The sequence below is a fragment of the Mytilus californianus genome, unplaced genomic scaffold (assembly GCF_021869535.1).
Source record: "Mytilus californianus isolate M0D057914Y unplaced genomic scaffold, xbMytCali1.0.p SCAF_3, whole genome shotgun sequence".
In the NCBI taxonomy this organism is placed as follows: Eukaryota; Metazoa; Mollusca; class Bivalvia; order Mytilida; family Mytilidae; genus Mytilus; species Mytilus californianus.
In genome coordinates, this window is record NW_026262679.1 from 49649589 (window position 1) to 49665237 (window position 15649).

General features: G+C 31.9%; 1 protein-coding gene across 3 annotated transcripts in view; it reads right to left on the minus strand.

The window, feature by feature from the left end:
- Positions 1–3653: 3653 nt before the first annotated feature.
- LOC127734782 (interferon-induced helicase C domain-containing protein 1-like) overlaps positions 3654–15649 on the minus strand; it is a 76473-nt gene continuing 64477 nt past the window's right edge. For 2 of the 3 annotated variants that reach the window (XM_052244787.1, XM_052244788.1), the window contains exons 11-16: positions 15287–15385; positions 14508–14668; positions 10848–10989; positions 8657–8893; positions 7517–7684; positions 4018–6583 (exon numbers count right to left, since the gene is read on the minus strand). In XM_052244787.1, the coding sequence (XP_052100747.1) occupies positions 5964–6583; positions 7517–7684; positions 8657–8893; positions 10848–10989; positions 14508–14668; positions 15287–15385 (1427 nt within the window). In that variant the 3' untranslated portion in view covers positions 4018–5963. Of the gene's footprint in view, positions 3714–4017; positions 6584–7516; positions 7685–8656; positions 8894–10847; positions 10990–14507; positions 14669–15286; positions 15386–15649 lie in introns of those variants that run through there. The other variant, XR_007997761.1, reaches the window with a different exon arrangement.

The following is a 15649-nucleotide window of genomic DNA, read 5'->3' on the forward strand; positions in this document are numbered from 1 at the left end:
ACTATTACAGGGATCAAAGGTGAGGTCTGATTGACCTTTCTTTAGTAAATGTAAAGGCTCAGAAATAAAAAAGTTCTGGTTTAAAAAAAATATCATAAACATTGAAATGTCAAAGTCTGACCACAGGCACTTGTTTCTATGCATGGGAAGATCCACTATCATCTTATATGTTGAGCTCCTAAATATACATTGATACTGGATCTTCCCATGGATAGAAACAAGTGAATGAGAGTCGGACACTGGCTTCATGTCATGATCATGATGATGTGGACCGAATTCTTCTGTCCGCATATATTTCCCAATTCACATTTGCTTTTTATTGATTTTCGCTGATTTTATACATTTTCAGACATCCGTACCTATATACAGTAATATATAAACAGTTTTTCTACATTTCCGTGTGCCTTACTATGATCAACGATCTTTCTGAGTCTAAAATCCATATCACATTCTACTTTCATTCTCGGCAAATTTGTTGAAAGGGTCTCACTAATTAGAGACAAGACGCGTCAAGAAGCGACAAGAAGCATCAAGAAGTACGTAGTGCTACCAAATATAACATTATTTTAAACCTTATAAAACAGAAAATGATCAACTGTAATTAATTGACTTTTCTCTAAATGTATTGTTTTAATAGTATATAAACTTTCTTGTCGCTAAATGTGTCTTCTTGTCGCTAACATTTTTCTTCTTGTCGCTTCGGTTGTTTCTACAATTCTTCTTGTCTCTAATTAGTGAGACCGTCTTGAAAAATATCGACTAATCAACGTCGATTTCCGGTTTATTTCATTCATAAATAACAACAACAGTATAATTTAACAAGGTCAGTTATGTGATAAACGGAATAATATAAAAGGAATTAAAATGTGCATATACATTTAATTGAAATCAATTAAAAAATCACAATCATCTCAAACAAAAAGAATATCATAATAAACAATAATTACCTTTCTATCATCAGAATCCTCCAAATTTAAAAGATACGTTTCGTCTTCTAAGTTAAAATTACCGCCAACTTAGACTACTGTAATTCCGTGTTGCCGCCAAACAATGTTCCTACGCCTTTTGCCATTTGGGAAATGTAAACGACTTGTATTTAGAGATTTTCGGCGATTAAATATTTCATACAATTGTTCTTTGACATCTTAACCAAAAGCACACGGGATAATAAACAATGTGCGAATTTCTATAGAGCACTATTTCCTATGTGTAACGTCAATTATTTTACGTTGTTCGACGATTAATTAAGGTTATTCTGGTCATATTTTTTGTATTCCAGAATTAAAAGTATGAAAAAAGTGTCCAATTAGTTATAAATAACCTATTAGCCTGCTAGATAACAACAATGGCACCTATTTCAGTATTCTTTGAGAAAAAAGCAAATCTAGGGTGCTAGCATATGGCAGCTTAACTGCCAAAAAAACAGTAAAATATCGTTTCATCTCGGCCACCTGTACGAAATGTGACGCCTGTAAATGACACGGAAACCAGGCGTAGAAATCATACTTTATCCTGGCGTCATTGCAGTGTTTAAGGAATGCATGTCTATGCGTCAACCAGGCGTAAACCAGGCGGAAACCAAGCGTAACTGAGGCGGAAACCAAGCGTAAAATTAGGCGTAATATTTAAATGAGTACGCCTGTTAGACTGAAAACCAGGCGTAATATGCAAATGAGTACGCCTGGTCAATAAATAAACCAGGCGTAATATCCTTACATATACTAAACTTAATTTAAATCAGTTTTTTCACTTTTTTCCTACGCCTGTTAGTGCTACAAATTTACGTTTCCTGCTCCATTACGCCTGGATCTGGACACGTAACTACCACTTACGCCTGGTTTACGCCAGATTTCCAGGCGTAATACGCCTTATAATTTCGTATGGGCTCTTGTAAGTGTTCTACAACTAATCTTTCAGTGCTTTAGACTAGGTCCTTAACTACAATCAAAGAACTTATCATTAACTTTTGTAATAAAACATGAAAATGGTCGAAATAACTATTTTTGAAGTGGTAAGAATTCTTTGGATGTTTTAGATAAATTACTTGCTTTTGATGGTCCTTTTGATATTGTTGACAGTTTTGACTTTTCAACTCTTTACACTACACTTCCACACAATCTTCTTATCAAGACAAAAGTTTTCCTATTTTATTAAATGGTCGTTTGGTAAATCTGAATTCAAGTATATTTGCTGCAACTCATTTAGAGCCTTCTTCTCTAATGGAAAAAGTAGATATGCTAGATATACTTACTGGAGGTGTGATGAGATGATTGAAGCTGTTAATTTTCTCCTTGATATGTATGTACGTTTCGGCAATAAAAATTATTGACAGGTTGTAGGTATTACTATGGGCAACAATTGTGCCCCCTTAATAGCAGGCTTGTTCTTGTACTGTTAAGAATCACAGTTTGTGACCAAATTCAGTATAGAACCGTCTAAATTGCATTTAATTGATAATTTCAACAACACTTACCGTTATCTTCATGATATTTTTTCCATTAAATAATTAAGAATTTTCTTAATATACTGCCGAAATTTACCTAAAGGAACTTACTTTAAATAAATCAAATATAAACGGTAATAAATGTCCTTTCCTAGATTTAGATATTTCAGTTTTACACGAGAAGCTCTACACCAAAATTTATGATATAAGGGATGATTTTTCGTTCCCTATTGTTAATTTTCCTTTTTTGGACAGTGATGTTCCTTTGACACCATCTTACGGTGTTTATATATCACAACTCGATCGCTATGCCTATGACTGTTGTGACGTTTTGGATTTCAATGAACGTAATTTATGTTACTGGTAAATTATTAACTCAGGGATTTCATTACCACAAATTACTCAAAACCTTTACTAAATTCTTCCATAGGTACAAAGATTTGGTTTGGAAGTTTGGTTGTTCCTGTAGAAAACTTATTTCAAACGGGAATGCACATTCCAATGTTTACGGAGATGTTGTTACCGAGCCCCGAAATTTAATTGAAGATCCGGGTAAACTTATCGATCCTTTAAATAAACTTATTCTGAAAGGTTACCAATTCAACACTGTAATTAGATCTTTAAGATATTGTTTTTTATTGGTATTAATATTGAGTTTGTTATCAGTAAACTAAAATCAAAGTAAATATTATTTTTATAAACATATGCACATTCATGGCTCTACAATCTGTAGATACCTGTATCTTGGTATTGCATTAGGTAATGTTTTTCTCTGACTGTTTATGACGTCTTTACACTAAATCCATAGGATGTTGGATGTGTATTGATTGATACTTTAGTCTAAGATGCAGGATTTTTTTATTAGTTGTTATTGGCTTTGAAATAGCTGTCAGTAACTGTGGGAACTCTCAGATCTGTACTAGGTGTCATTTTTGTTGTGTGTATGTATAAGTACCCTGCCATGTCCGGTCTGTGTTTTTGTTAGATGTATTTCTGCTTTGTATCGATCTGATGAGTTAAGCCCTTTTCAACTAATTTTTATAGTTTGTTCTTATGTTGTATTATTAATCACTGTCACATGTCAGGAGCCTGTAATTCAGTGGTTGTTGTTTGTTGCTGTATATCAGATTTGTGTTTTGTTCATTTTTTTTGTACATAAATCAGGCTGTTAGTCTCCTCTATTGAATTTTTTTACATTTGTCATTTCATGGCCTTTTATGGCTGACTATGAGGTATGGGTTTTGCTCATTGTTGAAGGCCGTACTGTGACCTATAGCTGTTAATTTAAATGTCATTTGGTCTCTTGGAGAGCTGCCTCATTGGCAATCATACCACATTTTCTTATTTTTATATGTATAAACCTAATCACAGACAAGTACATTGTTGATCTTGCCAATACCCAAAACAGCATGACTAGGTCTCACCTTTGAGACTTCATTGAGGGAAGACAAAAACTGAAAAAAAACAAAACAGTCTGAAAAACTAGATATAACAAAAAATTGATCAACATAAACCCCATAAAAAATCATGGATGAAATCAAGTGCTGTAGAACTGTCAGCATAAGAATACTAAATCAGATATATATTTTTTTAATGTTTGTTATTAGGGCATATAACAGTGAATGATCATTTAAAGTTGATCAATTGAAGTTTGCCTTATAGGCAGAATGGCATAAAGCTATATTGTGGCAAGATAAAATTAAAAAACAATTCTATTATATAAATTATTTTTTTTAAACAAATCACTTTGTGACATAACATATTTACGAAATTGTACTACAATACTACATCAATCCTATACATTTAATGATTCATTATATGATATAATTCTTTTAAGTTGCTGCCAAAGATGAAAATTACTTTTTTTTTAATAATGCTAGTAAACATGCATCAATGAAATCTTTTTGAATGAATTTTTACAAAAATGATGTTATTAGAAAAAATTATAAATTCATGTCAAGATTTAGGGATGCTAAAAAACAAATCCTATTTGAACTTTATCATTATCTGTTATTTCCTTCAAATCAGGTCTTTTATTCAAAGGACAACATACATTTGTCATTCAGGGCCTTTTATAGCTGACTATGAGGTATGGGTTTTGCTAATTGTTGAAGGCCATACTGTGACCTTTAATTGTTAATCTATATGTCATATGGTCTCTTATGGAGAGTTGTCTCATTGGCAATCATACCACATTTTCTTATTTTTTTATGTATAAACCTAATCACAGACCAGTACATTGTTGATCTTGCAAATTCTCAAAACAGCATGCCTAGGTCTCACCTTTGAGACTTCATTGAGGGGAGGCAAAAATAGAAAAAAAAACAGTCTGAAAAACTAGATATACAAAAAAAAAAATTAACATAAACCCCATGAAAAATCATGGATGAAATCAAGTGCTGTAGAAATGTCAGCATAAGAATCATGTGAGAATATCAAATCAGATATATTTTTTTTTAATGTTTGTTATTAGGACATATAACAGTGAATGATCATTTAAAGTTGATCAATTGAAGTTTGCCTTATAGGCAGAATGGCAAAAAGCTATATTGTGGCAAGATAAAATGTAAAAAAAGTTCTTCTATTACATAAATAATTTTTTTTTTAAACAAATCACTTTGTGACATAACATATTTAAGAAATTGTACTACAAAACTACATCAATCCTATTAATTTAATGATTCATGATATGATATAATTATTTTAAATTGCTGCCAAATATGAAAATTACTTTTTATCAAATAATGCTAGTGAACATGCATCAATAAAATCTGTTGGAATGATTTTTTTTTACAAAAATAATGTTATTAGAAATCTTATTTGTACTTCCATCATTATTTGTTATTTCCTTCAAATCATGTCTTTCATTCAAAGCACACAATAACAGGGTGGGACATTCCAGCAATTTCTTCAATAAACTGTTGACACAGAGATATGTCTTGCCTGTCCACATAAAATTAAGAAAAAGACAATCTGATGGACAGCAACATTGTTTATTAATTCAAATTTGCTGGACCATGACCTAGGGGCAGGGCCTCAAAATAGTCATCAAACTGATATGTACTGATAGTAATGCAACTTCATATTAAATATCAATGATCTATCACAAGTAGTTCCTATCAAACTAACTTAAGCAGAAAACCTTATATTGAAAATTGCTAGTTCAGTAATTCAGTAAGTTGCTGGACCATGACCTTGGGGGCAGGGCATCGAAATAGTAATCAAACTGATATGTACTGATAGTAATGCAACTTTATATTAATATCAATGATCTATCTCAAGTAATTCAGATCAAACTAACTTAAGCAGAAAACTTAACAATTGTTGATGCCACCGCCACAGCCATTACCGGAATAGCAATCCATATGTCTCGCTTTCCGCGACTTTCATCGCAGGTGAGCGGAAAACTTTACTGGGTGGCTTCCACCAAGACCATGAGAACTGATAGCTATATAAAGATACATTTTTGCTTGGAGCATCATAAAAATGTAGAAACATGCACATATTGTATGGTGTAAAGCTATGACACTTCTGGTGTTGTCAACTTTGGGAATATAATTTCCAAATCTTTGTGACTGATCTCATCAATAATATATGGAACAAATTTCCAGTTTTTGTACTTTCTCAATTTATCACCTTCTTTACATAAAAATGCATCAATTTTTAAAAGAGGCACTTCTAAATCATGTATTAAAAATATCTTCCCCAACTTTTGTGGGCATTTTTTACAATAAATTATTGACTTTCTAATCATCTGATTTATTTTTTGTTCTTTAATATCCTCCTTTTTGACCCTATCCAAAAATTCCCTCTCTGCAGCCACATGATGATTTTGCTTATAAAGTTTTATGTTATCTCCATTTATTTCAGTCTCTTTACATGTTGCACACACAAGTTTGAACAAGCCTCTCTTTTTCTGATTCTGTAAATCTCTCAGTTTTTTTTCTTGATCTTCCTGGTGTTTTAAGTCATTTTTTTGCTCTGTTAATATCATTGCCCTTATTTCATCTTTTCCTTTCTGTTTCAATTCGTCAAGTGCTCTATGCATTACAGCAGCTTTTTCCATACTGACAAGGTCCCGTCTTAGAACAGATTGATCGCTTATGTAGATAGCCTGACCTCCTGCTTTCCTCGTACGACCTATAAAAAAATAATACCGACACTTAATCATTCATCCTATTTATTGCAATTAACATTTCAAACAGTTTATACCAATTTAAATGGAGCTTGTTTTAACAATCAAATTCATCTTATGTGTTTATGTCTGTAGTGTTTACTTACATTAAAGTATACAATTGAATGTCCTTGAACATATGAAATTTTAAGATTCTTTTTGACAGCAATATTAAATTTCCATATTTCTATAAGAAATTGTATACTAGAATTAACAGCAATTCAAGAAAATAATGATAGTCCAAGTTATATTGCTATGAATATTCAGCAAAACAGACAATAATATAACTTTTTTTATCTTTCATTGTAGTACAAGTGATATTTGCAAGGGAGATAATTAATAAATACTTGCATTTTGTTAACAAAAACTAAGCTTCCAAAAGCCATAAGAAACAAGAATGTGTCCATAGTACACGGATGCCCCACTCGCACTATCATTTTCTATGTTCAGTGGCCCGTGAAATTGGATCAAAACTCTAATTTGGCATTAAAATTAGAAAGATCATATCATAGGGAACATGTGTACTAAGTTTCAAGTTGATTGGACTTGAACATCATCAAAAACTACCTTGACCAAAAACTTTAACCTGACACGGGACAGACAGACGAACGAACGGACGGACAGATGAACGAACGGATGAACAGACCAAAAAACATAATGCCCATAAATGGGGCATAAAAATAGAGGTGGAAGATACCTAGGGGACATTTAAAACTCATAAGTCAAAGAAAAACTGACAAAGTTATGGCAAAAAATGTATAACAATGTCAAACTATTTTGTAATTTTTTTTATATACATGTATGTAGTATTAATAAAATTCCCAGATGTCCTCCATTTCATTCCAGCTACCTTTAATGTTAAATAATAAAATTGTACTTAAAACTATGCATTGACTGACCTCTCATTTGAATAATGTTGATTTCATTTCCTGAGTAATTATACTTCATTACAATATTACACTCTGGAACATCAATGCCCTCACTTCCAACTGAAGTAGCAACCAATAGCTTTATCTTGTGGCTTCTAAAGTCTTCCAATAACTCCTTCTTTTCAGTTTCAGACAGCCCTAAAATTAATTTGATGTTGTCAATCACAATATGTAAAAACACATGCTCCAATATTTTTAGTTATGACATATCATAATTTAATACACCATCCCTGGAATATTTTTCAATAATAGATGTGCTGCTTTACTACATCATACTGCTGTAAACTTCAAACAAATAATATGTTTATTTGTAAAAATCTACATTGTTTGATTCAATGTAGGCAAGTAAATGACAAGTTTTCTGTTTTTTTTAACCAATATATTGATAGTTTGCCTGTGTGGGACATGACATAAACACTATCAACATTCTTGGTTTTAGAAAAACTTGCATTTTCAGTCAAAGCAATATCCAAGATTTCTTAGATATAAAGTCGCATAAATTCTTGCTAAGTTTAGTTTTTGAGAAGGATGGGTGAACTTTTGAATTTTTGGACAGAGTGATGATGTATTCATGTTCGTCTGAAAAGATTCAGAGATACTACTTTGCTACAAAATTGCAAAATGTAACTTTAAAATTTGGACAAAGTGAAAATGTTTGTAATAGGCAGATTTCATTGGTGAATATCAATATTGAAATGAAACTAACATTGTATGCAGTCAGATAGCTGCAATGAGCTATTCATGCACTAATAAAGTGCATATCAATAGATGCAATAATAAGCAATTTCCTTGGATTAAACTAGGAATATGAGTTATAAGTTTTTTTTACTTCTGTAGTATTGCAACAAATATCTTATGGATTTCTTATGGATAACTGTAAATTCAGAAATTATTGCATGTGTTTATTATTGTGATTTTTGAAAAATTGGAAAAAATGCGAGATTAATTATTGCGATTTCAGGAAAACGTGAATAGAAATATATGTTTAGATATCATAATTTGAGGTCTTATTATTGCGATCCTCATGCAATCGCATTCTTCGCATTAATAAAAAACCTCGCAATAATTTCTGAATTTACAGTACTAATTTATGATTGTTTCTCAGCTTACCATCACTTGTTTCAGAAGATTTGGAGCCAATGAATGGTTTGACAGGTATTTCTAATCCCTCTAGTTTTTCATTAAGGTATTCTGCTAGGGACTTTGCAGTTGCCCTGGTCTGTACAAATATCATACCAAGCGATTCTTTGCCTGATTCACTATAGAGTTCTTGAAGTTTCTCCTCAATCAGACGAAGGTTTGGATTTGGTCTGATATTTGTCTGTTTTTTAAATGTTCTGATGAGGTCTGAAAATAAAGATGAACTTTCATCAGATTTTGGATTAACACATTCCATATTGGTAATTTCATTTGGAAATTCAAAGACTCCATTTAAATTAGATCAGGAAGAAAAATGGTTCTGGACCAAAAACAACTTAACACTCACAGCCCTGTATGATTCAATTTCCCAGCATTCAGATCAAATAACAAAATCTATACTTATGTAAACCGTCACCAGACTATAAATTGACATCTGTCAGCAGTTGTGAAATAACAAAAGAGGTTCAACCTATATAACATAGTTTTACAGATAATAGGCAAAAACAGGAAATAAGAAGTAAATAATTGTCATTTAAACCAACATTTTTGCCTTTTTTATAGATCTTGTATTACTGATCATTTTGCTGTTTAGAGTTTCTATCGTATATAGTTGAATAGACAAAGGCATTAAACTCCTCTTAGGGGTCAATTAACAATTTTGGCCATATTGATTTATTTGAAGATATTTAATATTTTGCTGAACATTTTTGCAATTTATCTCTATCTGTTATAGTTTCTGCAAAAAGCACAAAAATGGGTAAAAAATTGTCATTCAAGGTTATTACTTCTTTACCAGGTCAATTGAAAATCTCATCCATGTTGACCAATCTGTTGATCTTATCTTGCTGAAATATTTTGCCATTTACAATTTATCTCTATCTAGTAAAGTTTCTGAAAAAGAAAATGGGTAAAATTGTTTTCAAATGGGCAATAGCTCCTATATGCATGATAAGGGGCCAATTGATAATTAAGCCATGGTGACTTATTTTTAGCTTTTATTTTTTTATCAATTTTACCACATAAAGATCGTCTCTATCTGCTATGATTTCTACAAAGAGTGCAAAAAAAAGTCATCATTCAAGGGCAATAACTCATATAAGGGGTCATTTACTATTTCAAGTTTCTCTCTTCCTTTTTTAGTTTTCAAGATAATAACGCAAAGCTGATAAATTTGATGAAATGGATATTTGAGGGACAATCAACTTTTGAAAATTCTACAGGAGATAGACCCTTCTCTGCTGATAAAAGTTACCCTGTGTCAGTTTTATTCTTTGTTCTTTATCCATTTTTTTTTTAGCCAAAAAACTGTGAAATTTGCTAAATACTATCAGTTCAGGGACAAAAACTGGGTTGACTACCCACTTTGGAGTATAATTATCCCTGAACTGTCATTTTTTTTTAAATATCTATAGAAGATAAATCTTGACCTGCTGATCATTGTAACCCACTCAACTTTTGCTAACATTTGAGGAAGTAGTTTCAGTTAAAAACTTAAAATGACGACAGACAGATGTACAGATGCAAAAGCTAGTATTTTCTGAAAATTATAAATTAATTAAATAATTACATTACACCAAAAACCAGGTTATTATAATCAAACTAAGCAAACTCAAGTTATGGTAAAACATGTGAAAAATTTACTTAAATCTGACAATTAAAGTCCCAATTATTATAAACTCTGTAACAGAAAATCAGAAAATTTGTAAAATCTTTTTATCAATCCCAGCAATAATGTAAATTTCTGAGTAAATCAATCCAGGCATACAGGAGTTAGTGTGCAACATGTTATAGATTTCTTTTATTCAAATAGTTAAAGTTCTGTATCACTGAAACGACACAGCAAAAAATTTTGAAATCGAAAGGGAGCTTTCTTCCATCAAAAGTAATGTTGAGTTTAAATTACAAAATTGGTTTAAGCAAATTTGAGTTATCGTACAAGTGTTGACAGACTGACGGAGGGAAGGATAGACAGACAGATCGACAGAAAGAGATGGACAAATTGACAGACAGACTGATGGACATTGGTATACCATAATACATCAAAAATGTCAAATTTATTTAGATTTTAAGCATGAACCCCCCTCTCCAAAAATAAAGAAAATATTGACAAACCTATTGTATCACTATCTTTTTCTGGTTATAGACAAGTAAAATTTAGTACCTTTCCCAAAATTAAGAAGCCTCCTCTCTATAGCTATCAATCTATCTGGCTGCTGATTCTCCTCAACATATTTTTTATTCAGAAACTGGACAACATGTTCAACATTCATCAGATAATTTATATCTAGGGCTTCATGGAGTATCTGTAAAAAAGTCTTGTTATTATTTCACTTATGTTTTTATGTACTGTTTCGCTTTTGTATATGTTTTATTGTAGATTTGTATCAAATATAAGTACCTATCCTAAAGCATAGGTATAAAAGGTGCCTAGCATAAACATCTACCACTACCCCAGTTCCTGTGGTACATCATACATATAAACAACATCACATGGCACACCTTAGGACAACCAAACAGCTGAAATAGCTGAAGCCCTTTTAAGATTGATTGCCAGTTTAGATGACGGTACACATTGGCATTACTGATAAGTCATTAACATAAATACAACTGATTAAAATCAGTTCAGGGATGATTCCAGCTGTTTTCAAATGGGTCCCTTGACCACCAAATTGGGAATTTTTTATGCATAAAATCTTAGATGAAATAACATTATTTTCCTGTAAAAACGGAAAATGTATATTAAGTTTCATCTGTACACTAATGTAAGAAGTTGTAACATTTTGAATAATTTTGGATGGGCTACTGAATATGATGTATATATCATATGTGATAACCAGATCGCTTGACAGTTATTTGATTGAGACCAGGGAAGTTGTTACATTAAAAGATTATTGCACATGATGCACCATCTTTTGTAGGCTTGCATCTTACAATGAAGCTATGGTAACCTAGACCTTTTACAATAATATATATATATCAGCTAACACAAACCACTGAAAAAAATCATCCATTTGGGTATTTTTTTCAACAACAGATCATCTTTATAAATTTACCTTGATTCAAAGTGATTTCAAATTGAACTGGCCAATTGTCGAATTCAGAAAAGCAATTACGAAAGGTTATATACTTTATAATTGATAAGATATTTTGTGATTTTTGCTTGCTGTTTAATATGTAGAAGGTTGCCATAGTTTAACTTTTGGTGTCACTCAAAGAAACAGGAAATCAAAGCATTGAACCATTGTATTTTAATTTTATTTTGATCATCCTCTCAACTTTTGAAACCGTTCCATAATGTCAATATCGTATTAATAATTTCATGAATGATCTATCATCCACATGTATTTTCAAAAACGCTCAAACTTATGACTTTTTCGGAAAAAGAGCCTGACAAAATATAAAATAATTTCTTTTACAAAGTTTTCATCATATTATATAACCGGCTCTGCTGGGGGATTTCCTTTTACGAGATCGGCGCCCATTAACATTTATTCATCAATGTTTATCAAAATTTGAATTTTGCTCTCTGTCGATGTCTGCTTTGATGACACCCATTTTGACAAAAAGCATCTTTTTATCAACCTGCTTGGCGATCTGCTTTTACGAGATCAAACACTTTAATAACATCAAATCATTTAGGCCACATGTTGACATAATTTAATCGTTGTTAATAAAGTGAAATCGTTGACAGCTTCTTGCCAGGATTTTAAAACGTTTTGACGACAAACTATGAAAAATTATAGTTGCCTAAATCGATGACGGAAACATTTCTGGAAATATCTTTTTTTATTTTATTTTTCCTGAATTGGGAATTTATATTCACATTAATTTTTTTTGGGGCCGCCGGCCGATTTAAGGACCGCTAAGCGGTCCTAAACTATATAGTGGAATCATCCCTGCAGTTTATAATGATTTACTATTTACACATATCACAAGTATATTGAAAATAAACAACAGGACACAAGAGCTAGAAAACCTAAAGTGTAGTTAGCAGTTCACAACTCAATAAAACAATAATATAATTTTATTACAGCAGAGTGCTGACCTATAAAAATCAAGAATTGTTTATTGATCAAAACATTTTTTCGACAGGTCACAACTAAACTGATCTTTTATTAGGCCACCTTAACAAATTCTTTGTTTGAACTTGTCTACCCATGCCTTGAAGGGTTGGGTAGGTAGGTAGGGATTTCATTTTTTTTGGCCAACAACAAAAATTACATGTTTTAGACAAGAAAGCAACGTTAGAGCAAGAAAAAAACTTTTTAAAAAAATTGATACGATTTGTGTCATAAAATTTTTCTGGGAGGCTGCTTTTTAAGTGAGTGGGTAGGCAACATCAAACAATTTTAATTTTATTTTTGGCCTTACCCAATCAATTGAAGTGTAAAGACTTGATAAATATATTAATATACAAATACAATACAAAGCAAAACTAGTGAAAAACTGCCCCCATGCTTCCTTATTGCAAAAGTCTTGTAAACCTTAACCAAAACTCATTCTGTAAGACATCATTATATACTAATGTATAAATTATCTTATCTGTACCAAAACTAAGATTAATATCTGAAAGAATAGAAAAAATGGCAGAAAGAAGGATGTCAGTAGGAAACTGGGTACCCACTTAGTAAAAGGGGCATAATAATAAATTATCACAAGTAAAAGTTAGAATAAAATGCTCCGCTGGGCGCAGCTTGATATGACCACAGAGGTAGAACCATGAACAGTTGGGGCAAGTATGGACACAACATTCAAGCTTGATACAGCACTGAATTTGGATTGTGATTAAATATTTGACACAGCATAGGTTTCTGACACAGAATGAATGTGGTCTAAGAACTTAAGAATTTTTAATTTACCTATTCAAACCATATCATTATTATTTTCTTTCATATACAAATCAGAAATAACCAATTTAAAATGGAAAATTTGAAAGAAAAAAAAAGGAAAAAAAGGAAAAAAAAATCCCCCCCCCCAATTTTTTGAACCCCCTTATGATTCATCACCCCCAAACTCAATCCCAGCCTTCCCTTTGTGGTATGATACCTTGCAGTACAATTTCAGAGAGATCCATACACTTGAACACAAGTTATTGTCTGGAAACTAGAAAAATGCTTGTTTTTTGCCCCTTTTTGGCCCCTAATTCCTAAAATTTTGAGGCATTTACCCCCAAAATCAATCCCAGCCTTCCCTTTGTGGTATGGTACCTTGCAGTACAATTTCAGAGAGATCCATACACTTGAACACAAGTAATTGTCTGGAAATTAGAAAAATGCTTATTTTTGGCTCCTTTTTGGCCCCTTCTTCCTAAACGTTTTGGGCAATTACCCCCAAACTCAATTCCAGCTTTCCCTTTGTGATATGGAACCTTGTAGTACAATTTCAGAAAGATCCATACACTTACACACAAGTTATTGTCATGAAACTAGAAAAATGCTTGTTTTTTGCCCCTTTTTTTGCCCCTAATTCCTAAAATTTTGAGGCAATTACCCCCAAAATCAATCCCAGCATTCCCTTTGTGATATGGAACCTTGTGGTACAATGTCAGAGAGATCCATACACTAACACACAAGTTATGTATGGAAGTTACAAAAATGCTTATTTTTGGCCCCTTTTTGGCCCCTAATTCCTTAACTGTTGGTACCATAACCCCCAAAATCAATCCCAACCTCTCTTTTGTGGTATTGAACCTTATGGTAAAATTTCATAGAGATCCATTCGCTTTAACTAAAGTTAGACGTCATACCAATATACTTTTGCGGTCGTATAAAAACTATAAATTGGTTAAGAATTTAAAAATTAAACAAAATAATTCACTTACGCCAAGGTGGGTTAGACAACATATCATTTCTCGTCCAGTGTTCTCTGGCAGTGTAGTATCACACATAATCTGATTCTTCAGTTTAATGATTGATCCCAGATATGTCTTGGATAAGTAATCTCCCCCTGGTAAGTTTTGACGGGTGTTCAAAACTCCTTTTCCTATGATAAATGAAACCAATCAAAGATTTTATTTTGAGTAGATCCCTTCTTCCATTTACTTGTAAGATTCAAACATTCATTGAGTGTACCAGTATATTTCATATTAAAGGAAAACATTAATGTAAAATTATGATGTCATGAATATTTTACAATTACCAAAAACAATAACCAAAAGATACAAAGATTTGGTTTGGAAGTTTGGCTGTAACTAAATCAATCAAGTGTAATTCCAAAATCATTTTTTATTTCCTAATCAAATGCAAGATCAACGACTGCATGATAGAGTTCTCCATTAGTTGGTCAGAATATTTATTTTTATCTTGTCTTGGGCAATGTTTTTTCTTTCAGTTATTACCAGGCCAAAATATTCATTAAAAAAATCCTCCTCCAGAACCCACTCCCCCCCCCCCCTCAAAATTTCAAATGGTCGTCCCCTAACCTGGAAATATGTGAGATATTGATATTGTTATTGTGTCTGTCAATAATCTTCATATACAATGAGGACTTGTGTCTAACTGATGTAATATTTTGTGATTTCAGACAAAACATCTGACCGTATCTATTTCAATTTATCTGTCAATCAAAAGATGGCAATCAATTAAAAATGTAATATATTACTTTTCATTAGATTCTCATATATATTCTCTACTTGTTTCATTTCTTCTTCAATGATACTTTTACAAGGGTCCTCATAGCTAACTTCCATTTTCACATGCTCTGAAAAAAGTTACACATTTGTATTTCAATGAAAAGATTACCAGTAATAGTATATAAACCAATTAGTATATATAAACTAAAACCATAGGATGACTAGAATAATGTTATAATTTCCTAAATTCATAACCCTTGTATCTATTAAATTAAAGTATTCTTAGTCTTTCTTGGAACCCGTCTTTTCTGTTTTATGTATATTTCATTGTTTAATTCCCTGAACTAACTGATCTTTTTGTCATTTTTGTCATTTTTGTCTTTTTCGTTTGT